The sequence below is a fragment of the Hemiscyllium ocellatum genome, chromosome 43, assembly GCF_020745735.1.
Source record: "Hemiscyllium ocellatum isolate sHemOce1 chromosome 43, sHemOce1.pat.X.cur, whole genome shotgun sequence".
In the NCBI taxonomy this organism is placed as follows: domain Eukaryota; kingdom Metazoa; phylum Chordata; class Chondrichthyes; order Orectolobiformes; family Hemiscylliidae; genus Hemiscyllium; species Hemiscyllium ocellatum.
Genome location: NC_083443.1, coordinates 15,800,428 through 15,827,802, shown reverse-complemented (window position 1 = coordinate 15,827,802; position 27,375 = coordinate 15,800,428). Strand labels below are relative to the sequence as shown.

The 27,375-nt window shown below is 43.2% G+C and overlaps 1 protein-coding gene across 1 annotated transcript in view; it reads left to right on the top strand.

Annotated features, from left to right (window-relative positions):
- ptpn20 (protein tyrosine phosphatase non-receptor type 20) overlaps nt 1-27,375 on the top strand; it is a 254,022-nt gene that overhangs the window by 92,858 nt on the left and 133,789 nt on the right. Inside the window, exons 19-22 of the mRNA XM_060854122.1 lie at nt 1,614-1,788; nt 11,259-11,470; nt 12,168-12,266; nt 15,988-16,292. Of these exons, the coding sequence (XP_060710105.1) occupies nt 1,614-1,788; nt 11,259-11,470; nt 12,168-12,266; nt 15,988-16,292 (791 nt within the window). The remainder of the gene's footprint in view (nt 1-1,613; nt 1,789-11,258; nt 11,471-12,167; nt 12,267-15,987; nt 16,293-27,375) is intronic.

The window sequence follows — 27,375 nt, the reverse complement described above, 5'->3', positions numbered from 1 at the left end:
AGTTTACTACTACTGTGCCACAGGAGTCTTTGCAAGCAGAAAGAACAAACATTCACACACTGCTCCTGTTTCAACTCAACAAAATAGATGTCAGCCATTTGCTGGCTCATTCTTCAAGGCAATGCCTTGGCCAGTCAGAGTTAAATATAAAATGTAAGTAGAGCTTGACAGTTAACTGTCAGTCATCACCAACTGGTACCATTCTAGCAATCAGAGTCTATTACCAACCAATCCACACTCTCCTGCCATACAGTATCAACGCTGCCTTCTCTTTACCTTGCGATTGCTTGTGAATTGAGGGCAGGCCAAAAATAGCTGAGACAAAGTGTGTCTTTTTTAAACAGCGATAGTCACGTTCTGTTAGTGTCAAATGACTATGTTAGAGGTACTGAACATGTTAAACATGCTTTCAACAGTTGTCAAAGTGGTGTCGAACAGGTGCTGTTCCACTGTATCAGAATCCCTATAGATGTGATGTGCAAGATACACAGGGAATATAGTGGATCAATATAACCCGGTTAACCAATATTCCCTTCACACATGGAAAGCAACAGGCAGCTGTGTGTAACATTGATCATGACAGCTTCACATGTAAACAATGTACTGACACCTTTGGGGCTCATTGTGGGTTATAATGTGAATTATTTCATACTATCTCTGCACGGATCAAAATAGTTTGCAGTTGACTTGTTGGATACTTTTCAATGAAGATTATTTGGTGCCTGCTATTCAACATCATGAGACATGGCTCACATCGATCAACCCTTTTAAAATTAAGGCAGAAACATTTCTTGCTGGTAGAATATACTGCTTCATAGAATCCTTACATGTGGAAGCAGGTCATTCGGCCCATCGAGTCCATACCGGCTCCTGAAGAACATCCCACCCAGACTCACCCCCCCCAGTACTTTATAACTATGCATTTCTCATGGCTAACCTAACTAACCTGCAAATTCCTGGACACCAAGGGCAATTTAGTAAGGCCAATCCACCTAACCTGCACATCTTTGGACTGTGGGAGGAAACCTACACTGACACGGGGAGAATGTGCAAACTCCACACAGACAGTCACCCCAGGGTGGAATCGAACCCAAGTTCCAGGCTAACCACTGAACCACCATGCCACTCCCTTTATATTAAACAAGGGGTCGCTAGAACCACATGTTAAGTTGGGTTCAGCCATTACTGTTACAGGTAGGTCTTCTATAATGTGATGGTTGCATTCTTGTGTAACCACGAGTTATCGAAAAATTGTGCTTTAGAAACAGCGCTTAAAGTGTTGGTGATGTAATCGCGTTACAGCCAACACATGGTTTTAAAAGTTTGTGCTTTAGAAACAATGTCCCCAATTTGTCAATCACGTCACAGCGAATTCACATTAACGATATACTCATTATAGGAGGACGACCTGTATTGATCAATGTGAGGGCATGATTACGATTCCACAGGATTCAATGTCCCCCGTATCGGTTGTTTACTGTTCATTTTCATTTGGGATGTTCCAATGCATGGAGTGAGCAGCAGAGCAGATGCGACAGCTCAGACCTTCATGTGTGGTCAGATCTGCTGTGTGGCAAATGACTCCTGCGATTCTTCCATGTCTCTTCTGTCAGGTGGTGCGGCTGGGGTTCGAAAGAGGACAGCAGGCATCAGCTGGGACTCCCAGTTCTGAAGGCCACCAGGGACCCATTCGCACTGACAGTCAGCACAGGAAACAAGAGGAATATCCCAACGATTCCATGGCAACCACCTTATCGTCACCCAAAGACTACAGCTTCATGACAGATGGTAGGAATTTTTTTTTGGGTGCAGAATAATTTATAATTTATGTCTATTGCACCGAAAGAAAAAGTGTGGAGAGAATGTTAAAATTGACTGTTGTTATTAATTTATAGATAAAGCACACCCTTTTCCTCCCAGTCAAATCCTATCAAACCTATAAGGCAACTGGTTTAACTAGAAGTGTTAACAAACATTATTTTTTGTAAATGCTGGTCATGTATTCTGAATAATTACAGCTAAAGTATGGTTGTGCATACATAACAAAATGGGAATATTTGATTGATGCAATGTAGATTGTCAAACTGACATCCTTATAAGTGTTCCACATTCTAGATGACCCTGGCTACGTTTAATTCCAGGGCATGTGAGTGACACTGGAAAAGGGGAGATGGTGGTGTTATAGTGGTATCATTGGGTGAATAATGCAGAGGCCTAGGGACATGGGTGCTGGTGGGATTTAAATTTAATTAAACCCTAGAATTGAAAGCTGGAATCAGTCATAGAAACCATGAAACTACCATCAATTGTTGTGAAGCCACGTCTGGTTTATGATTGGAGGAAATTTGCTGGGCTCGCCCAGTTCGGCCTACACTGTGGCTTCATGATGCAGAGTAATGAGGATGACCTTTACCCATCCTCTGAAATGGCTGTGTGAGCTACTTTCAAGGACAATTAAGGACAGACAACAAATGCTGGCCTTCTTAACAATGTCCACTTCACATAAAAGACGAAAAACATTTTACAACAAATCAACTCCTCATGTTGCCTGTACTATGGAAGTTCAGAACATTCTGTTTTGCTCCATGATGTTTCTGATGGCAGTATGGATCCTGTCCAATGCAGATATTTTCTAATCAATGTGTCAGAAATGTTATTGCGCTCTTCTGTAACAGGTGGGTACTTGAACTTGGACCAGAGATAGCGACAGTACCACAAGAGCCCTCTACATAAGGTATACTGTCCACGTGAGATGGGCCAAGTGTAGAGTGGTCTTATCACCAATTAGCTAATCCCAGGTGCATCATGTTGCCAGATTGGCTGGCTGGCACAGGATGCAAGTGTTATGGCTCCTGCCAAAATAATGGGCATTTCCCACCTCTGGGCATAATCACACACCCTCTGCACAGTTTGGGTGTAAAAGGTCCTGACGTGCTTGTATATCACCCATGAATATGTCACTATCTATGACACTGAGGGGACAGCAGATGGCCTTGCAGGGTGACCTTAAGCAGCTTTGGATCTCTCGGGCACTGCTTTTGTCTGCATTCTCTCAGCATGTGAATTGGTTAGCTCAGTTGGCTAGATGGCTAGTTTGTGATGCCAAAAGTGTGGGTTCAATTTTTACACCAGCTGAGGTTATCACAGAAGTCCCAACTCCTCAACCTCTCTCCTTGTCTGAGGCATGCTGACCAGTTGGGTCTCTGTAAGGAGAGCCATGTTATGGAGGTGCCAGTGTTGGACTGGGGTGGACAAAGTCAGAAGTCACATGACACCAGGTTATAGAGTGGAGGGGTGACCTTATCAAGGTTTATAAAATCATGAGGGGCATAGATAGACAAGGTCTTTTACCGGGGTGGACGAGTCCAGAACTAGAGGACATAGGTTTAGGGTGAGAGAGGAAAGATATAAAATGGACCTAAGGGCCAACTTTTTTCATGCGGGGGGGTACGTGTATGGAATGAGTTGCCAGAGGAAGTGGTGGAGGCTGGTACAATTACAGCATTTAAAAGGCATCTAGATGGGTATATGAACAAGAAGGGTTTAGAGGGACATTGGCCAAGTGCTGGAAAATGGGACTAGATTGGGTTTGGCTATCTGGTCGGCATGGACAAGTTGGACCGAAGGGTCTGTTTTTGTGCTGTACATCTCTATGATTCTGTGACTGTAAGTTTATTTGAAACTTATCGTGGGTGGCACGGTGGCACAGTGTTTAGCACTGCTGCCTCACAGCGCCTGAGACCCGGGTTCAATTCCCAACTCAGGCGACTGACTGTGTGGAGTTTGCACGTTCTCTCCATGTCTGCGTGGGTTTCCTCCGGGTGCTCCGGTTTCCTCCCAGAGTCCAAGTGGATCACAGCGGGTCAAATGAATTGGCCATGCTAAATTGCCCGTAGTGTTAGGTAAGGGGTAAATGTAGGGGTATGGGTGGGTTGCGCTTCGATGGGTCGGTGTGGACTTGTCGGGCCGAAGGGCCTGTTTCCACACTGTAAGTAATCTAATCTAATCTACAAGCTTTTGGAGCACTGCTCCAACTTAGTCACTTGATGAAACATCAAAGATTGCTCCTACTGCCCAGGATTGTGAGTAAACCTTATCTTTTCCATCAGCCATCCAATTGTCCCATGCCTAAGAAATACTTGAACATTTGGGAAAACTCTATTGATTCATCCCATTGGAATATTTTGTCATTGATCCAAGATCATCACAACCATTGATGAAAAGACATCCTAAACTCAAAAAGCTCATGACATTTCCTAATATTGCTTGTCATTCTTACCGCTTACCTCTAGTTGTGGTGTGCTCAGTTACAGCAGAACCCCTGAAATGGGGCAACCTCACTTTGTCAGGTAAACGCAGTTAACATCTGCATGTTCTTGGAATGTGGGAGACACGGAAAAGCCATTCCTCGCACTCGCCCATTCCTCACAGACATGACAGGCATTGAACTGCAATAGGACAGGTAGGCCAGATCTGGTCAGATGACGGAGTTCTTTCGCTGGAGAATATGAGCGAACCAGTTGGCCTTTTGAAAACCGAACAGCTTTGAGAAATGTTTTCCTTCCGGTGCTAGTCCACAAATGAACAGGTTTATTAAATACAATTTTAAAAATTGGAATAGGGGGATTTGTACACGTGATCCAAAGTTTCTGTTCCAACATGATAACTGTTTGACTGTTCAGTGTGTGCACCAATGCCCACTGAGAGTGATTTATTCTGAATAAACCATTAATTCCACACCTTAAATATGAGGCTGTGCATAGGTTTGCAAATACAATGTTTCCTCCTCTCCTGAATTTCTGTTCTGTTTTCTAGGCATGTATGAAACTATAGGTCATTTTGGTTAAAATAATGGTCCCTACCTGCATAATTAGCACTGAGTTTGAAGCCAGAGTATGGGAGAATTACAGCATCTGCTGACAATGAATTTCTGTTCCTTTTTAAACTCTTGCATTTGACAGAAAGACACTTTGTTACATTCCTACAGCTCATGCAATAATTTCAGGGAATGGATCCAAGAGGGCAGGAAGACTCAAGATCAATCTCTCAGACACAGTCTGATGTTTGTTGACTCATTAATCTGAAAATGTAGCTTCATCATTAGAAAAGTGCTGTTGTAAATGTGGCTGCTTTAAAGACAGTATACATTTCGCCATGTGGATAGTGTCTCTACCTCTGGACCAGAAGGCTCAGGTTCATGTCCTATCAACTCTAAGGTGTATTATAACATGTCTGAGCAAGCTTATTAGAAAATATCTACATCTTGCCAATAGGACCGATGAAATCTGCTTGAGAGAAATAAAAATCTGGCATTCTAAAATGGTTTACACTTAAATCTCTATACTGCTGATAACCATCACACTCTTTCACACTGATAGAAATTAATTAATCCTGCAAATGCAAGACATCTGCCTAGATAAATGTTTTTTTACAAACATGAGACAGATACAAGATTACACAGAATAATTAATACATTTCAGAAATAGACCTCCCTGCAGTAACATTTTAATGAATTCAATTATTACCTGAAATGCTGATTAAATTACTACATGCAGGACCATTCTTTCAACTCTGAACATAGAACTAGATTCAAAGTGCTGGGTGTCAAAGACTAACGCATCATCACCTTCTGTGAGCTTAGTAATGAATTTCAATAATGCAGTAATTATACTTTCCAAATAAGTTATAAATTTAAATGATTTAAGATCTGAACAAAATTATTCCTATGCTGGTTTGCATGTTAAAGAACCTTCCTCAACCTTCATTTCCTCAATATTTATGAAATATATAAGATATTTGAAAGTGGAGTTTGATGTAATGGCCTGGTTACTATCGTTAGAACAATGGAACAGATTGGAGGATCATGAATGGAAGGAAAGATTCTCTATTATAATTTTATTAGAATATAAGAGCCTGTTATGTTTCAATATGCGTGTTCCTTCTGAATAGTTATAACATCTCTAAACTCCATCTGTACATATATAAATTACCAGAAACCCATCAAGCCATTGTTGAGACTATGTATTTTACACATTGTTAGTTCTATAGAGCTCTTCATCCAATAACAGTAGCTATACAAAATGGCACCCTGATGAACCAGAAAGTTGTGAGCACAGGACAACCAGTATTTTGCAAACATAATTGTGAAAATATGAATGAAGGTACCTCAGTTTGAGAAAGGTTAAGTTGATCTCTACTATCTCTTGTAGACTCGCTTCATCAGATCTCTGTAATCTCCTTTAGTCAAAGTACCCACTGTCAACTCTGCATTCCTTCAACTCAAGTCTCTTGTGTATTCCCCACTTCCAATACCATTCTTTGTCAAATTCCACTCCTGTGATGTGCCCTGGGATGTTTTACAACATTAAGGGTTATCTATAAATGCAGGTTGTTGGTGTCCTCAGGCAAACATGGAGGATTAATATTATTCTGAGTGGAGTGAGGGGAGAATAAAGGCAGAAATCATACTGTCCCATTCTGCTTGAACAGAGTGCACAACAGTTCAGCGTCAGTTTTCCTATCCACACTCCCTGAGTGAGTCTCTCCCTTGGTAGCACAGCATTTCTGAATTGAGATGGCAATTGCTGATTAAGTGAGGATGTGCCACAAAGTTTGCGATGCACTTTGCACTGTGAAGAGCTCCCGATGAAGGGCTCTTGCCCGAAACGCCGATTCTCCTCTTCTCGAATGCTGCCTGACCTACTGTGCTTTTCCAGCAACACCCTCTCAACTGTGAAGAACCAGTTCACTTGCTGAGGTGTACGCAAATTGTTCATAGGCTTTGCCAAAAACAGCACCATCTGTTCTTCCACCTAAATTGAACCCTCTTTCACACAGTTGGTGCCCATTTTAGCTTGATAATTGTGAGCCAACGGAGGGTTAAGTTTTCAGCTGAAGCTTCACAGGAGATGCACTGGAGGCGGAATCACTGAGTACATTCAAGAAAGAGATTGGTAATTTTTTAAATATTAAAAGCATCAAATAATATGGAGAGAAAGTGGGAATATGGCATTGAGATAGAGGATGAATCATGGTCATACTGAATGGCAGAACAGGCTCAAAAGGCCTGAATAGCCTACTCCTGCTCTTAGTTTCTACATTGTTCACTTAAACAAAGAACAAACTCCGGTACAATGAAGAACAGGTACCTCAGCCCATCAAAACGCTGGTGACACATAACGTCTTTCTAAACCAGAAAGCTTTTGCCTCTACACCGTCCATATCCCTCTCTACGTGCCTGCTAATATCTGTCAAGCTGCCTCTTAAACATTGCTATTGTATCTGTTTCTACCACCTCCGCTGGCTGCGCATTCCAGGCACTTACCACTCTGTGTAAAAAATTTCCATCTAGGCATCCCCTTTAAACTTTCAGCCTTTTACTTTAAACGTATGCCTGTCGTAACTGACATTTCTACCCTGGGAGAATGGCTCCATCTATCCATTCTATCCATGCCTCTCATCATTTTGTAAACATTTATCAGGTCATCCCCTCTTCCTCCAACATTCAACTGAAAACAGACAAAGTCTGTCCACATAAGTAATAGTCTCCAAACCAGGCTGCATCATGGTTAATCTCTCCAAAGACTCCACATTCTTTTGGTACTTTGGCGATCAGAGCTGCCTTAGATTAATCCCAGACAGGCCATGATTTCAGGGAGAAAGTGAGGACTGCAGATGTGGGAGATCAGAGCTGAAAATGTGTTGCTGGAAAAGCGCAGCAGGTCAGGCAACATCCAAGGAGCAGGAGAGTCGACGTTTCAGGCATGCCCGAAGGGCTCATCCCCGAAATGTCGATTCTCCTGCTCCTTGGATGCTGCCTGACCTGCTGTGCTTTTCCAGCAGCACATTTTCAGGCCATGATTTCAACCCAGATTGACTCAGTATGCTCTATTCACAAGACTTTATTTCCTTGGCAATTTACTACGTAAAACAATTTGCCTAATCTTTTTGTAGACAGTTTGACCTCCTCCAACTCTTCTCCACTTCGTGCTAGCAGTATTATGCGGCCAAATTATATTTTAATCATGAACAAGATACAATATTAAGCACCTTATGAACTAAAGATGTCCAAGTGATGGACCAATCACTCCAGACCTTTTCTCCTTCAGCCTGTGGGAATCATTTCACTTCATGTTATTTATAAAGAGCATACTACTTGTATAAAATGGAAATGCAGCAGATTATATAAATCAAAGAGGATATAAAGAACATAATACAAGTTGGGGAAAAGGAAATATGGGGGAGAAAAATGTTGCAAGGGATACCCAAACTGACAGCAATTTTATTTCTAAATATATTAAGGGAAAGAAAGTGGAAAAGGGGATCTTGGTCTCATTCAAGAATGATGGTAATAATAGACAATATGGAAATAAATGATCTATTTTCACAAAAGAAGACAATGCCAAAAGTACACGAGAACCAAAGGTTAATCAAGAGGGTGAAATCAATAGATTGAATATAATTTTCTCAATGTTTGCAAAAATGACGAGACTTATGAGAGACCAGTTTCCAGGATCTGCCTTATTAAAAGGAATAGATTAGGAAATTGCTGGCACATTTGTCATAACATCTCAAAACTCTCTGGATTCAGGACTTGCACCGAAGTTGCAAGCGTCATTCTAATATTAAAGAAGGGGAGAAGAAGGATGACAGATATCTGCAGACTTAGAGGTTCAGTATCAAATGTGAGGAAGTTACTCGAATCTATCATCAAGGTTTTGTTTGATGGATTGTTGTCCCATGTACCTAAGTACAGTGAAATGTTTTGTTTTGTGAGCAGTTCAGGCAAATCATAGCAAACAAGGACATATAGACAGAGGGAGAGACAAAAAAAAAACTGCAGATGCTGGAATCCAAAGTAGACAGGCAGGAAGCTGGAAGGACACAGCAAGCCAGGCAGCATCAGGAGGTGGAGAAGTCAATGTTTCGGGTGTAACACTTCTTCAGGACTGGGGGTGGGGGTGAAGGGGAGCTGCACAGGATGTGCACAAAAGCAAGGTCAACATTAGGTGAGGCATGGTTATATATATTGGAATGTAAGTAAATTAAGACACAGATCTCTGCTCTTTGCGAAGAGAAAGAACATGTACAAATTCTACGTCAATTCAACAAATCAGATGACAGCAATTTGCTGATTCATTTCCCAGGGCAGTGCTCTGATCAATCAGTGTCAATCTGCTTGATTTAACGTTTAAGTGGAAAACTGACAGTTAACTGCCAATCCTCATTAATTGTTGCATTCTTTATGGCAACACCCTGGCAGTCAGAGCACACTTACCGACCAATCAGCTTTTTCCTCTGATACTGTATGAATATTGTTTTTGAATTTGTATTTTTGCAAACTGTTCTGATTAGTGCAAGATGAAAAGTTTTGACAAAACACATGTCTTTTCTTCAACGATAATTAATATTATTTTGATGTTTGATGAACATCCTTGTATTCTTTTAACGTTTTGCATCGATATTGGATAGAGGTTGAAGTTGGGATCCCCTCATGGAAATAAGAGCTGGTTATCTTTTTCTCTGGGACATTATTTAACTTTGTGATTTATATTCTTTGTATAACCTGCAAAACTGCATTTTTTGTAATATCAAATTCATTTTCTCATAACATAAAAATTATATGTGCAAAAATATTTAAAGGACTGATCTAACTTTCAATATGAAATGCTCAGCAAACCTAATTGATGGCAGTGAGAGATTAATGTGCCCTCATAATTTAATCTGAAAACCCTAGTTTCTTTAACGTGGCAACTTTGTTTTGAGGACTTTCAATCAGACCTTTACAACATTATGAAAATTATAGTCTAGAATCCCTCCAGTGTGGAAAGAGGTCATTTGGCCCATTGAGTTCATTCTGCCCTTCTAATGATCATCCCACTGTCCGACCTTATCCCTGCATTTCCCATGGCTATCCCCCTAGCCTACATATCACTGGACACTATAGGCAACTTAGCATGGCCAATCAACCTATCCTGCACGTCATTGGACTGTGGGAGGAAACCGGAGCACCCGGAGGAACCCATACACAGACACAGGGAGAATGTGCAAGTTCCACACAGACAGTCACCTGAGGCTGGAATTGAACCTGGATCGTTGGTGCTATGAGGCAGCAGTGCTAACCACTGAGCCATTGTGTTGCCTCATTAAAAGGCAGTTGGTTTTTGGACAGTCGAGAAGAGGCTTTCCACTATTGAGTGGGGAAGCTAGTTGGACTTTTCAAACCTAAAGTTCCACATCCAAGCATCTAACACCCTCTGCCTGATGTTGAGGGAAATTAGTTGAAAGATATACAGGATCCCATTTGCTCCAGGTAAGGAGTTACAATTGTAAAAACACCACACACCATCCTCTCCCATATTGGGGGGCTTACCAGAATTATGCTGAAGCTTAGAGTTAAAATTATGAGCGCGTGTTAATCTATCTGAGTAGCCAATATCTTTTCTCCAAGGTAGGGGAGTCCAAAATTAGAGGGCATAGGTTTACAGTGAGAGGGGAAAGATTTAACGCAGAGAGTGCTGTGTTTATGGAATGAGCTGCCAGAGAAAGTGGTGTAGGCCGGTACAATTACAACATTTAAAAGGCACCTGGATGGGTATATGAATAGGAAGAATTTAGAGTGATATGGGCCAAATGCTGGTAAATGGGACTAAATTAGGTTAGGATATCTGGTTGGCATGGATGAGTTGGACTGAATGGTCTGTTTCCATGCTGTACATCTCTATGACTCTGTTATTGTCCTGATCTTTCTTCAGATGTGAAGTTTCCTGGGAATGCTGGAAGTCTGCTGTAAAATATGCCAAGCTCGTTAAAAGATTTAAAAACGAACCTGCCTGACGGGACTCAATTAACGCCTCCCTCTCCCCCCCTCAACCCTCAACACCTTGCCCCATCTTTAGAAGTTCCAGCATGGGCTGGGGTTAGAGTTCAGAGTCCAAAATCTGATTCGAATCCAGTTGGTGCAAGTTGAAATTCAGAGTCGAGAGTGTGGTGCTGGAAAAGCAAAGCAGGTCAGGCAGCACCCAAGGAGCAGGAGAGTCAACGTCAATGCTGCCTGACCTGCTGTGCTTTTCCAGCACCCTCGACTCTGATCTCCAGCATCTGCACTCCTCACTTTCTTGCGAGCTGAGATTTAGCCCATCGGTTCGATGGACAGGGTTTCTGAGAATAATTTCTATGCTGTAATCAAACAATCTCAAACAAGGAAAAGTCTACTTCCCTGTAAGTCTCCAATAACATAACACAATATCCTCAAACAGGTAACACGTTCGAGGTGACAATGAAGAAAAATTCGGCAGGTTTGGGGTTCAGTTTCCTGCAGATGTATCCAGCGGACAGTGACCCAGGAGGGAGCTTGGTGAGGATAAAGAGATTGTTTCCAGGGCAACCAGCAGAGGAGACGGGCCAGATTGAAATCGGGGACGTCATCTTGGCAGTTAATCGAACCCCACTAAAGGGACTATCCTATCAGGTGAGTGCTTCACCAGAGGCAGCTCCCTCATGAAGATTTCTCTGACCTTTCCTGACTGCGGTTGTCTCACGTTTGACCCATATTGATCAGATGACTGTTTTTAAACTTCATCTTCAAAGTTTCATTTGTGTCATGGTTGCGTGACCAGTCCAACTGGCTGACCTTTGACACGGGCACGACATGAGTGTCTTTGTCATGTTTTATGAATCAGCATTTAGTCAGCAGTCTTTCCATTTGTGTTACAATGTGGGCAGATGTCATAATTTCTATTCTAACCAACAGTAATCATGTTACATTTCTATGGAAAGAAGAGACATTTAAATTAGCTATTCAAACATGTTCTGCTCTTTAGAGCACAAGAATAACCCTCCTTGTAAGTTCACTGACTAGCTAAACTATGTTTGATTAGATCTGGTTGCACTTGTAAACAAGAACTCATTCATCATTCCTTGACTCTAGCATTATGTCTCTGCCAGGGCTTTAATGGTGCCCAGCTAAGTTCTGCTCTGGTGTTTATATCATTATTTCAACATGCCAATGAAAATAATTAATGTGATAAATTGAAAACATCACAGTTCGTTCTTATGAATGCCCACGCAGCTTTACTGTAGTGTTTGCATCTATTATTCAGTATTGTTGTAAGTGGATGGTAAACTAATCAAGGTTTCTGTTCCAACTGCTATCTCGATTTCAACAGGAGGTACTCCATCTGCTGCGAGGAGCTCCCCCTGAGGTCACAATGCGCATGTGCAGGCCAGCACCAGGAACCCTTCCTGATATAGACCCTAATCTACTGGTAAACTTGTTAAATGCTGATGGTTTATAAAGAGGGGATAATATTGTAAATGAGCCATGATAGGTTGAAGTTTAGGTCAGCACAGTGATTTGAGCTGCTGCCTCACAGCTCCAGGGATTTGGGTTCAATTCTAGCTTCGAGCGACTGTCTGTGTGGAGTTTGAGCATTCTCCCCATGTGCGTGCAGGTTTCCCTGGGGTGCCCCAATTTCCACCCACAGCACAAAGATGTGCAGGGTAGGTGGATTGGCCATGGGAAAATGTAGGGTTACAGGTAAGAGTTGGATCTGAGTGGACTCAGTGGGTTGAATGGCCTGCTTCCACATTGTGAGGATTCCATGATCTAGGTCATAGAGTCATTCAGCGCAGAAACAGACCCTTCAGTCCAACCAGTCCATGCCAAACATAATTTCAAACTAAATGAGTGCCACCTGTCTGCCCCTGTCTCATATCTCCCCAAACATTTCTTATTCATGTACTTATCCAAATGTCTTTTTAATGTTATAACTGTACCCACATCACTTCCTCAGTTCGTTTGTTCCTCACAAGAATGTAAAAAAAATTTCCTCACGTATCTTCTTTTAAAATCTCTCTCCTCTCATCTTAAAAGTATGGCCCTAGTCTTGAAATCCCCCACCTAGGGAAAAGACACCAACCATTAACCTAATCTATACCCCTCATGATTTTATAAACTTCTATAAGGTCACCTCTCAACCTCCTAAGTCCCAGTGAAAAAAGTCCCAGCCTATCCTGCCTTTCTTTATAACTTAAGGCTTTGAACCCAGCAACATCCTGGTAAATCTCTCCTGAACCCTGTCCAGCTTAATAAGATCCCTCTATTGACTACATCTATTGAATTCACTTGAAGCGGTGAACAGCCACAAACCCTTTCTTGTACCTGCCATGTATTGATATTCATCCATGAGACCAGAAGATGTAGGAGCTGAAGTAGGCCATTCAGCCCATTGAGTTTACTCCACCATTCCATGAGGTCATGGCTGATGTGATAATCCTCAAGCCCACTTTCTGGCCTTTTCCCTATAACCCTCATTCCCTTACTTATTAAAAATTCTGCCTGGCTCACCCTCAAATATACTTAACAACTCAGCCTCTGTGATTAAGAATTCCACTAACACATTACCCTCTGAGAGAAGATATTCCTCCTCATCTATGTCTTGAACCGGTAACCCCTGATTCAGGGATTATCCCAGACTCTCCTACAAGAGAAAGTAATCTTTCTGTATCTACCCCGTTAAGACCCTGAGGAATCTTGTAGGCTTCAACCCTTCTGCCCATTCTTCAAAATTCCAATGAGTCCAGGCCCAATCTGTTCAATGTCTCCTCATTAGACAGTCCTGCATATTCAGTATCAGCCTAGTGAACAGGATTGCCTCCAATGCCAGCCCATCTTTCCTCAGATAAAGGGCCTGAAGCTGTTCACAGTATTCCAGCTGTGATCTGACTCATGTCTTGTGCAGTTTTAGAAAAACTTACCTATTTTGTTCTCCATTCCCTTTGAAATAAAGGCCAACATGTAGCATTGCCTCCTCGTACACGTTAATGACAAAAATGCTGCTTAAATTATTCTTCATGCTTGTGAGCCTGAAGCCTTGATGATGGAAAGAAGCCTCAGGGATTTACTTGTAGTTACCGCTGTTCATATGCTCACCAAGGGACACATACTTAATCCAAAACTAGGGGGCATAGGTTTAAGGTGAGAGGGGAAAGATACAAAAGGGGCCCAAGGGGTAACTTTTCACACAGAGGATGGTGCGTGTATGGAATGAGCTGCCAGAGGAAATGGTGGAGGCTGGTGCAATTATAACATTTAAAAGGCATCTGGATGGGTACATGAATAGAAAGGGTTTAGAAGGATATGGGCCACATGCTGGCAAATAGTACTAGATTAATTGAGGATATCTGGTCAACCAGGATGAATTGGACAGAAGGGTTTGTTTCTGTGCTGTACAACTCCATGATATGAGGTGAAGTGTAGTTAGTTTAGTTGTCAGGGCAGATGTAACACACTATTGATTCTGTAATTGAGATGATTTGTCAATTCCAGATCTTCTTCCTAAATTGAGAAATTCAGAGTAGTTTATTGCACGCCTCTGGTCCAAATAGGACATAAACCCTGGTTTCCTGGTGTAGATGTAGGGACACTACTATTGTCCCACAGAGCATATTAAGTTGATTGTACAACTTTCAGGAGATGCTGCAATTGAGAAGATTGAATGCATATTCCAACCCAATTTCCCCAGAGTGAGTCTTCCACAGGTGACACCACATGATCAATTTAATGTTGGGTAAAATGCAGTATTAAAGACCCTGATAAGCAGTTTTAAGCTTTAGTTCTCAATATAAATCTGCTGCTGGGAGTTTTAAAATGTTGCATTTGCAGGTCATTTATGTTCAAGGGAGAATGTAGAAAGTTAGGCAGGAATTTAATAAGGAGGTCCTCCAGGGTAGTAATATCTGGATTACTCCCAGTGCTACAAGCTAGTGAGGGTAGGAATAGGAGGATGGAGCAGATGAACGTGTGGCTGAGGAGCTGGTGCAAGGGAGAATGGTTCACATTTTTGGATCTTTGGAATCTATTCAGGGGTAGAAGTGACCTGTACAGATTGCATCTGAATTGGAAGGGGACTAATATACTGGCAGGGAGATTTGCTAGAGCTGCTCGGGAGGAGTTAAACAAGTAAGATTTGGGGGGACGGGACCCAAAGAAATAGTGAGGAAAGAGATCATTCTGAGACTGGTACAGGTGGGAAAGGGAGTGAGTCGAACTGTCAGGGCAGGAAGGAACAAAGTAGAGAACAAGGTAGGATTGAGAAATTAAACTGCGTTTACTTCATTGCAAGAGGCCTAACAGGGAAGGCAGATGAACTCAGGCCATGGTTAGGAGCATGGGACTCGGATATCATAGCAATTACAGGACTGGCAGCTTAATGTTCCAGGATAAAAATGCTATAAGAAAGATAGAAAAGAGGGCAAGAGAGGTGGAGGAGTGGCGTTTTTGAAAAGGGACAGCATCACAGCTGTACAGGGAAGTTATTTGGCGGAACTGAGAAATAACAAATGAATGATCACCTTGTTGGGATTGTATTATAGACCCCATAACAGTCAGCGGGAAATTGAGAAACAAATTTGTAAAGAGATTTCAGTTATCTGTAAGAATAATAGGGTGATTATGGTAGGGGATTTAACTTTACAAACACAGACTGCAACTGCCATTGTGTTAAGGGTTTAGATGGAGAGGAATTTGTTAACTGCGTACAAGAAAATCTTTTGATTCAGTATGTGGATGTACCACATAAAGGTGCAGAAGTTGACCTACTCTTGGGAAATAAGGCAGGGCAGGTGATTGTTAGTGGGGGAGCTCTTTGGGGCCAGCGACCATAATTCTATTAGTTTTAAAATAGTGATGGAAAAGGAAGGTTAGTGATGTATTTTCACATTTCTCATGAGGATTGACAGAACTGTTGCAACACACCCATTAAAGTCTTGAGCTGTCTTCGTATGCGCCCGATCAAAATATTTGGACTGCGCATCAAGCTAGTAACTGAGGCAGCAGTTTGCCCGAAATGTCGATTTTCCTGCTCCTCAGATGCTGCGCTTTTCCAGCACCACTCTAATCTTGACTCTAATCTCCAGCATCTGCAGTACCCACTTGTGCCTTGTCAAACTAGTAACTCTCTATCTTGCTCTGTTTCTAAATGCTAGACTCCAGTTTCTTCGCCAGTGAAAGAGTTGTCTGTGCTGAATACAATTGATTCACAGCCGATCCGAGGATTTGAACCGGATGAAGATGAAGAGAAGCCCCGGGGATTCCCTCAGCAGGACCACCCGTGGGATTCGAGCGATGAGGAGGGCAGTGGTGAAGTCATTCAGGAATCTACTGAGCAGCATTTCCAAGATATACCACTTGACACACCGAACATGGAATTAATCAGCGCTCTAGCTGAAGACCTGAGGCAGAACTGTTACTCGACCTGCGACTTAGATGTTGCCGTGCCAAGCACAGAGAGGTAAGGATGATCACTCTCTGTTCTTGTGGCTTCACTGTCATTGAAAATCAGTCTGAAAACAGTGTATACTTCATCCCCAAATCAGCACATTAATGCTGATACAATCAGATCTGAACAGCAGACATTAACCACAAATCCTGATAAATTAGATTTGCATATTCAATTAAGTAGCACTAAAATTCTGAACAGTTGATTAGATGTTATCAATTCAACAGGGCTGTGGGTTTCACTCCCAAGTTGATCCATTCAGAGTGTAAAGTGCACATGTTTCTTCCTTCTCCTGAAAGTAGCTGTACCAGCTGGAAGATGTGGCATCGCTAATGTCTATATAGGTTTAAACCTTTTTTAGTAAGTATTTAAAGGATGTGGGTTTATTGCCTATCCGTAATTGCTCTGGAATGGTGATGGTGAGCCACCATCTTGAAATGCTGCAGTCCAAGGTGAGGTTCGGTACACTCACAGTAATATTAGGAAGGGAGTTCCACAGTTATGACCCTGCAATAATGAAGGAATGGGTGACCATCCAACTCAGGATGGTGTGTGGCTTGGAGGGCACCTTGCAGGTGGTGGTTATCCTAGGTATGCCCATTGCCCTTGGTCTTCTAGATGGTAAAGATCATGGATTTGGAAGAAACCTTGATGAGTTACTGCAGTGTATCTTGTGGATGGTCCATACTGCCGCCATTGAGTGTGTGTGGCTGAGGGAGTGAATGTTGAAGGTTGTGAACGTGGTGCCTTCCAAGTAAGTTGTTTTGTTCTGGATGGCATTGTGTTCCTTGAGTGTTGTTGGGGCTGCACCCATCCAGGCAAATGGGGAGCATTCCTCCACACCCCTCACTTGTGCCTTGCAGAGAATGGAGATGAGTTACTCAGTGTAGGATTCCTAGTCTCTGACTTGGTCTTGTAGCTGCAACATTTATATATCTGATCCAATTCAGTTTTCTAAGTGTACCAGAAACAAAGACAGCTAGGAAGTTGTGAGTGCTAATTATAAGCTGGTTTGGGTATGCATTACTGCATTAATTGTGGTGACAGTATCTTCTTCCTTAACCACGTCAAGGCTGCTACAATCAGAGTGATCTACATTTATATACCCTCGCTATTGAAAGTAAAAAAATTACCAAAGAAGGAGATGCTAGGACGATGAGGTCCAACTACGGTCAAAGTGGCAGGTTTTATGAAGGATCTTGAAGAAGGAGAGGGTGGAAATTCCAGAGTCTGAGGCTGTCATTGGTGAGGGGAAGAGATTAATAGATGCACAAGGATGGGATGATCAATCCAACAGTAAAACTAACCCAGTCAGTTAGCAGGCTTGTCAACTGATGGAAAATTATTTTCTCCTTTGAGCTGAATAGACACTCCACTGATCAATTTGCTGAGCACAAAGTCAGAATTTGCACATCTTCTAATACACGTCTTGCGCTTCAGATGTGGAAGAGGTTTGATTGACAGCTGCAGTAATAACAGCTCCTACGTGCATTAAACCTGTCAGAGCTCTGGAGAACAATTATGGTTGAGAATCATTATGAGAACTATTTGTATGGTCGTTCTCTGCAAACCTCAGTTGCTGATTTTTCCTCTTCCATGTCAGACAGATGGAGTATTTGCTTTCTGCTTATTTGTCTGTTTTAAACGTTTGATATCTATCTATGCATTGTTATAGATAGATCCCGTGTCTGCTTGCATTTCCTCTGGGAGCTCTGGTTTCCTTCCGCAGACCAAAGATGTGCAGGTCTAGTGGATGGACCATGCTAAATTACCCATAGTGTTCAGGGAATTGCAAGCTAGGTGAGGGAGCTATTGGAAATGTAGGTTTACAGAGATAGGGTAGGGGGTGGGCCTGGTGGGATGCTGTTCAGAGGGTCGGTGTAGATTGGATGGGCCAAATAACCTGCTTCCGCATGGTAGGCATTCTATTTTGCTTCATTGGCTGAAGAGCTCTTTGTGAATGTCCCACGTGGAAGATTAGTCTAAAAAGTAAAAGCCCATGGGATACAGGGTAATGTGGATCCAAAGTTGGCTTAGTCACAGGAAACAAAAGGTAATCTTCAATGGCTGTCCTTGCAAATGGAAAGCTGTTTCAGGTGGTGTTCTGTAGGGCTTGGTATTAGGATCCCTGCTGTTTGTTTTATCATTAACAATTTAGATTTGAACATGGTGGGCAGAACTGGAAAATGCACAGACGACACAAAAATTGGCAACGTAGTGGATACTGTAGAGGATAGCTCTCAGCTCCAGAATGGTTATAGATGGATTGGTGGAGGAGTGGACAGGAAAGTGGCAGATAGTGGTCAACTCTGATAAATGTGAGCTCATGCAAGTCATACAGGAGAAAGGAATACACAGTACACAGCAAACAGGAGTTTACTGAGAGGGGTAGAGGAAGTGAGGGGTCTTGGCATGCAAGTGCCCCTAAAGGTAGAAGTTCAGGTAGATAAGCTTGTAATGAAGGCACATAGAATGCTTTCCTTCATTGGCAAAGGTATAGAATATAAAAGCAAGGATATAATGATGAAATTGTCTAAGACACCGGTGAGGCCACATTGGTGTATTGTGTGCATTTCTAGTCATCATATTAAGGAAGGATGTAATTGGTGTAGAGAGAGTGCAGAGCAGATTCACTAGAATGTTGCCAGGGCTGGAGAATTGTAGCTACGAGGACAGGTTGGAGAGGTTGGGGTTGTTTTCCTTGGAACAGTGAAGGCTGTGGAGATGATACAATCAAGGTGTATAAAATTGTGAGGGGTAGAGATAGAGTAGACAAGAGGGAACTTTTTCCTTTGGCAGAGAGTTCAAAAATCAGGGGTGAGAGATTCAAGCTCATGGCAAAAGGAATCGATGTGAGGAAAACCTTTTATACGCAGAGGGTGGTGGGTGCCTGGAATTCACTCCTTGTGTTAGTGGTGGAGGCAGAGATGCTAAACTCTCTGAAAAAAATATCTTAAGCACTGTAAACTGCAGGGCTATAAGCCATATGCATGAAGATGTGATTAGAAATCTGGGTGTCTGTGGGTTGGCATGAACAAGATGGGTCAAATGGCCCCCTTCTGTGCTGTATCATTTCTGTGGTGCTGTGGAGAAGTCTGTCAGCTGTGCAAAATGCTCCAAAAATGCAAGTCTTTCTAAAAATAAAATTTAGATGGATTTGCGGTTTATTTTTCTTCTGCCTTCCCCACATCCTTCCTCATTTCTCCAAAGTAGACACTCAATTTGTGGTTGGGAGTTGCAATGCATTATAAGCTTTGGTAGTTGGAGTGGGGCCTACACCTAGATTGGGGCCCAGGCCTGGGCTCCGGTCCAATGAGCTAGGGTAAGTTAGGCCCGAAGTGGGTCTAAGCAGAAATTTAAGGACCGTAACCAAGGCAACGGGAAAAAACAGTGAGCGTCTGCAGTTATTTTATATTGAGCATTTTATTTGTTACAAAACCAAGTTCACAGAAAATCTTTAATCTATAGCTCATCACAGACATTGGAATTTTCAAGAAGACAACTTTTTCCCAAAGCAAGGTCACTGGCTCTCAGTTTGCCTTACGATGTAGTTCACATTCCACTTCATTTGGGATGGAGATCCAGTATCTATGTAGGCCCCACAAGAGAGAACAAACAGGTGTAAACAGCTTCGTTTCCACTTAGCAAAAGCTGAGATTCACAGGATGCAACCAGAAAGTATAAACCAGTCACAAGTTAATTGCTCAGGTGAAATATGTGGAAAAGTGTGAGTTCCTACAGGTTGTCAGGAAGAGCTGAATGTTATTTGCCCAGGGATGCTAGTAAAATGAAGGGTATGTTGGTTAGTTTGATCTTGGAGTAGCATAAAAGGTCGGCACAACTTCAAGGGCCAAAGGGCCTGTACTGTGCTCTTCTATGTTCTTTAAATGAAAAAAGACTACAGAAGCTACAAGACAGTAGGATTTGGGGAGGGAGGGGGGGTCTTTGTGCATGAAGCACAAAAGGTGAGCATATTCTGAAACTGTACAAGCACGAGTCAAAGCAATCTGGAATGTTGTGAGCAGTTTCAGCGTGCCCACACTGTTTTGTGAGGATAGTTTGAGTAATTTCAGCCTGTATTCATAGGGGTTTAGAATAATGAGAGGCAACTTTGTTGAAATAAAGAAGATTGTTTTGGGCTGTTGATAGGGTTAATGTGGAGAGGGATTGTTTCCCCTTGGGAGAGGCTGGGACCAGAGGGCATAATTTCAGATTATTGAGTCACCCCAGTTTGGACTGAGGAGGAATTTCTTCTCTCAGAGGGCAGTGACTGTGTGGAATTCTTTACCGCAGACAGCTGTTAATGCTGGGTCATTAAGTATGTCCAAGACTAAGAGGGCTACATTTTTAATCAGTATGGAGTCAACAGTCGTGGGGCTAGGCAGGAAAGTGGAACTGCGAATTATAAGATTAGCCATGATCCTGTTGAATGGCAGAGCAGGCTCGATGGGTAAACGGCTCATTTCTGCTCCAATGTCTCATGGTCGTAAGGTCTTTTGCAGAATGGGCAAACTCATTTTCACTCTAAAGTGTCATTAGTACGGGTCAGTGAGCACTGATGGTCAAGTGGATGAAGTGTCTACAACAATAAAAGCAGGCTGTCGCTTGTACTAATAGTTTAAAATTTAATGTCATTAAAATTTAATAATATTAAAATTTAATATTGTTCCATTTGCAATTTATTGTTGTTTGACAATTGATTAAGGGTTTTCTGGAAAATACAAGGAATGGTTTTTAATGATTTCAGACTAATTTAACCTATTTTGTATCTTCAACAGTGATGATACCTTTTATTAGCACAAATCTTGGCCAAAGTTTTACGATATTCCATATTTTAAATTCTGAATTATTTATCATTAGCTTTTATCTGCTAGTTACTCTCAATTTTTATTTTTCATTAATTTTTTACCCTTTAGTCTCAACCTTTTACTTAGTTAATATCTCCAGTACTGTATTTGCTCCTGAAATCTCAAGTTATATAACTATCTACTCCACACCATAATGAATCTTATAAAGACTTTTAGGGTGACATCCAGTTCTGGTCGTCCAGTTATAGGAATGATATTAGTAAGATGGCAAGGGTTCAGAAGAGATTTATGGGAAGGTTTGAGTTATAAAGAAAGGTTGGGACATTTTCCACTGGAGCATGGGAGGTTGAGAAGTGACCTGATAGAGTTTTATAGAATGATGATGAAGGGTATAGATAGAGTTACTGGTAGTTGTCTTTTCCATAGGATGGGGGATTTCAAGACTAAGAAGCACGTTTAAATTTGGGGGGGGGGGGGGAAGAGGGGGAAAAGAAAGGACGGAGATTTTAAAAAAATGTACGAGGGACAAATTTTTTAGAGAGAGGGTGGTTTGTGCGTGTGATGAACATTGAGGAAGAGGTGGATGTGGGCACAATTACAACATTGAAAAAAAAATTTACGTGAGTACATGAATAGGAAACGTATGGAGTGATATGGGCCGGGAGCAGGCAGGTGGAAACTAGTTTAGTTTGGGATTATGTTCAGCAAGTTCTGGTTGGACGCCAAGGTCTGTTTCTGTGCGATATAACTCTATGACTATGACAGCTCATTTTATGTCACGCACAATTCTTCATCAACAATCATTTCCTTAAGCCTGATTTGAAGTAGGACGGTATAAATCATGATAAATTTGTTACCTTTGGACTGTGATACACTTTTGTGTCGACTATAGAAAAAAAAAAGGTCCTTCATATAGGACATACCATTACAACGAAACACAGTAAAAACTGTTATCCCTTACAGTTCTCCTTCACCAAGACCCTCATCATGGTATTCATATTACTGTTAAAGATTGCATTTCAATCAAACAATGTTCCTTTTATTACTTCATAGGATGTTTTCTTGTAGTGGTCACATTTATAATCTGACCTAGTTTCTAGGACAATCTGCCAGAGTCCCAGTCAATATTCTTTCATTAAAAAAAAACCACCTTTCAAAGCAGTTTAACAGGTCATTATTCCAATCACCACTTTGCAATACTGCTGTATTCAAATTGACTTCTGTGTTGGCTGATGAAAATCAATGCCTGCCTTTCAAGGGTAACCCATTGTGTGTGGTGTACTTGGGGATAGACCTGAAAGCAGCAAAGGTGACAAGGGGGAGCGGGAGCACTAGGTTGCTCTTATCTGGAATACACAGCCTGAGAGACAGAAGAAATTCAATAACATCTTCAAAGGGCAATTGGGAATTGAAGTGGAAGGGAATAGAACTAGATGGAGAGCCCTGGGGAAAAAAAAAAGCGCACAGAAGTCATTGAATCCCGACAGTGTGGAAACAGGCTGTTCAGTCCAACGAGTCCACACTGAGCTTCTGAACAGCATCCCACCTAGACCCATCCGATCCCTGTAACCCTGCATTTCCCATGGTCAATCCACTCAGCCAACACATCACTGGACGCTATGGGTAATTTAGCACAGCCAGTCCAGCTAACCTGCACATTTTTGGACTGTGGGAGGAAACCCATGCAGTTATGGGGAGAGCATACAAACTCCACACAGACAGTTGCCCACGGGTGGAATCGAACCTGGATCCCTGGTGCTGTGAGCTAGCGGTGATGGTGTTGTCCTTGCCCTATCAGTCTAAAGTTTGTACATCATAATGTTAAATTACTAGAAGTGCTTTCCTTTCACAGTAATAGGTCTGTAATTTTTGCAGAGCTGTCCAATTGTTTTTGGGTCTAAATGATAAAACTTCAACATGCTCTGTGTACCTGCATCTGCACACTCACTTTCCTCAAGTGAGACCTGCTAATGTTGTGGTGTTTTGCTCTGCACTTTTGATTAAACGTGTAAGAGCTTGGCAAAGATTGTTCCTTTGTAGATCTACTGGCCTGTTTGCATTACCTTTTTCAAATCAAAGCAGTCTCCTACTCTTTTCAAGAAGAAAGTGCATTGCTCTTTTCCAGCAGACTTAATTCACTAGCTAAGCAAATTACCCAAGCCATCCAGAGATATGAATCAGCCTGAGGAACTATTATCTTTTGTTTCAACTGAATCAGTTAGATTTAGCTTTGTGTGATGTAGGTTGTCAAATCCTGGCAACTGTCAAAGAATCATGAAATACCTCCACAGGGGCCAGTAGCCTGTCACCAAGTGACTATTTACATCTGCAGAGTACCTGTCCTTAGAGCCCACTCTCAAAGTGAACAGAACCTCTGCCAACACCTGTCTTTTTGTTCAGACCCCTTTCCAAACTGTAGGTGTTGTCTATGGATACACCCACCACACACTTGTTTGGTTGCCACCATGAAGAAAGGAAACAGCTGAGTAGCCGGTGACAAGCACTGCACTTTACACAGGGCATGTTGACACCTGTTTATTTTATTAAAATTACAAAGTAAAGGAGTTCACAAAAGCCATTAACATTTACAGCTGTATACAAACAGCAATTTTACAATCAAGAGGAGCAACAAAGCCAGGCCCCAAGCCCTACTGTTCAACCAGTTTGCAGGACACTGAGGACAAACTCCAAATCCCAGTTTAAATATGAAACCGTGACATTTATACATGGAGAATCTTGTTACATTTACATTGTAATCTGGAAAAGGAGCAATACAGACCCAGCAAACACCCATCCCTCTCACCTTCCAGCCACTTTAAGGCAGCCCACCTCATGCCCCTTCCATTTCATCTGCTCTGACACCTTTTGACCACCTCTAGGACAGACTGCCCCAGTAGCCACCCAGGGCAACAGTGCTTAGGACAGCTACCTGCCTCCTGGTCTGCCCTATACACCATTGGGTACTCCCACTGGCTGGTACAGGAGGGTGGGGCTCTCTAGGACAGCCCATCCCTTTCCCCAGGGATGACTGTATGCAGGGTAGCCCACAAGCCATCCAGATCTCAGCCCACCCTACATGCCTTCTGGCTCTTGGCTGCTCTGACACCTTGAGGAAAGCCCATCCTGAGTGCTGTCCCCCTGAGGGGACAATCAGAATGGCCTATGCACCATCTGGCTCTCAGGGCAACTGGCATCAAGGTGGCCAACCCACCAACTTTCAGGACAGCCTACCAACCTTCAGGTTCACAGGATGGTCTACCCACCCTCCAGGGGACAGCTTTCAGGATGAGCCATGAGCCTCCCAGCTCACAGTAAGACCTGCCAGACCCAGGGACACAAGACAGTGCAAGTGATAACCCACCAACCACAATAGTTAGTTGCCAAGGAAGTCCTTTCTAGTACACAGTCCATTCCCAGGAATGGAGTCTACTCCAGTTTGAGGTGCATTGTCCAAAATGAGTTCACTCCCAAAGGCAGCAAATGCACACCCACAAGTGTTCAGTCTCCATGGAGTTCTGGTACATCCTTGGAGAGTCAGGCCCACTCAGGAACAGTACATTCTAAAGGTGCCATTAACTGAGGGTTTTTGGTCCACTGAAGGCAAGATCTTCACCAGAACTCCAGAATACAGCAAGTGCTCACCTCCCAGCACACACAGGTGTTCAATCTTCAGAGGCCCAGTCCCAGGGCTAGGCCTCCCCACAGGAACAGCTCCTCTGTTAAAATGTATGTCTTCCACAAGGGCTCAGTCCAAACACCAATAAAAAGGAAGACGACATACAAAAAAGGAAAACTACAGTCCAAGAATTAAGCCCTACCACAAAATGAACTTTTTACTCCTTTGAGAAAAGGACAGTAACAGGCTGTAACCAGCCAGTGAAACAACAATCTCCTAATGATAATGTGTTTCAGGTGAAACTCAGTTATGTGCATCAGGAGTTTAACAATCAGTCCTCACTAAAAGGAATGGCAGTTAACAAACTGGCTAAATAATTCAGCCAGTTCAGGAATCAGGTTCCCACCCAGAAAAAAGGAGCAGAAACCAACTACAACAGTAACTGTTGCACTAGCCAGTCCTCTAAATTGAGGGACTCAACCTCCTGTTTATATTTTCCCCACCCTGGTACCCACCCAGGGTGACAGCAGTCAGAACAGCCTACCCACCTTCCAGCTTCACTAACCATCCTCAGCACCTGTTGACCACCTCTGGGGCAGCCCACCCTGGTATCTGCCCAGGGTGACTGCACTGAGGACAGCTACCCACCTTATGGCTCAGTCTGCCCCTATGTACCATTGGGCTCACCCACCCTGTTGCTCCTCCAACTAGAGTATCCTGGCACACCTTCCAGCCACATCTAGGACAGCCCACCCCCTTCCCTGGGTGGACAGGGTGTAGGGTAGCCCACCCCTACGGGCTCAGCTGCCCTGACCTTTTGGCCACCTCTAGGACTGCCTGCCCTGATTACCCCCCATCAGGATGACAGCAGTCAGGATGGCCTACCCACCATCTGGCTCAGGGTGACTGGCATTAGGGTGGCCTACCCACCCTCCAGCTTTCAGGAGCGCCTACCCACCCTCTGGTTCTCAGGGTGACAGCTTTCAGGATGACCCATGAGCCTCAGCTCACAGCAAGGCCTGCCAGGCCCAGGGACACAAGACAGTGCATGTGATAGATCCAGGAAACACAATACAGTTAGTTACCAAAAAACAGTCCTTTCTGGTACACAGTCCAAATCTATACACAGTCTTCAAGATATGGAATCCATTTTCATGAGGATTCCACTCCAGTATACAATGTGCAATGACAGAATTAGAATCCGCTCCAAACTGCAGAGTCCATTACTAAAAACAGAGTCCACAACCAAGGGCAGAGTCCACTCCTGGAGGCAGCAAATGCACACCCCACAGATGTTCAGTCTCAATGGAGTCCTGGTCCACCCAGAAACAGTACTAGTACAGGTGCAGTTAACTCAGGGGTTTGGTCCACTCCTGAAAGGAAAGTTCTTCTCCCCAAACTCCAGGATACAGCAAGTGCTCTCTTCCCACACAGGTGTTCAATCTTCAGAGGCCCAGTCCCAGGGCTAGGTCTCCCCACAGGAACAGCTCCTCTGGAGGAATGTATGTCTTCCACAAGGGGTCAGGCAAAACACCAATAAAGTGAAGACATAGAAAAAACAAAACTGCAGTCCAAGGGCCAAGCCATACCATAATTAAACATTGAGAAAATGACAAAAAAGGAGGAAAGAATAACAGGCTGTAACCAGCCAGTGAAACAATCCCCTAATGAGAATTGAGTCACACCTGAAACACATTATGTGCATCAGGAGTTTAACAATCAGTCCTCACTAAGAGGAATGCCAGTTAACAAACTGGCTAAATAATTCAGCCAGTTCAGGTTTTCTCCCCCTCCAAAAGAAAAGCAGAAACTAACAGTAACACACTGACCATAGCACCAGCCAACAGTCAATCCCCTAAACTAAGGGGATGCTGAACCTCCTGTTTATATTATTTTATTAAACAAATTACAAAACAGTTTACAGTAAACATTTACAGCTATACAAGAGACAGCAATTTTACAAGGGAGAGGAGCAGCAAAGCTAGGCCCCAAACCCTATCGTTTGACCATTTTACAGGGAGATGGTGACAACCCTCCAATCCCAGTTCCACATTTAACAAGACAGTGACAATGACATTGTACATTAAACAATACGGTTACATACAGAAGTGTAGACAATACAGACCCAGCAAGCCCCCCACCCCTCCCACCTTTCGACCACTAAGGTAGCCCATCCCTACCCACCTTCCAGTTCTCGGTCCGCCCTCACACCTTTCGACCACCTCTAGGACAGCCTGCACCGGTACCCGCCCGGGGTGACAGCAGTTTGGACAGCCTACCCACCTTCCGGCTTCACTAACCACCCTCACCTTTCGACCACCTCTGGGGCAGCCCACCCCAGTACCTGCCCAGGGTGACAGCGCTGAGGATGGCTACCCGCCTTCTGGCTCTAGGTCTGTCCCTATGTACCATTGGGCTCTCACCCACCCTGTTGCACCTCCGACTAGTGGAGTATCCTAGCACACCTTTCGACCACCTCTGGGGCAGCCCATCCCCTTCCCTGGGACGACAGCGTGTAGGGTAGCCCACAAGCCTTCCGGATCTCAGCCGTCCCTACACGCCTTCTGGCTCTCTGCTGCTCTGACACCTTTCAACCACCTCTAGGACAGCCCATCCCGATTACCCCTTATCGGGACAACAGTGCTCAGAACAGCCTACTCACCATTTGGCT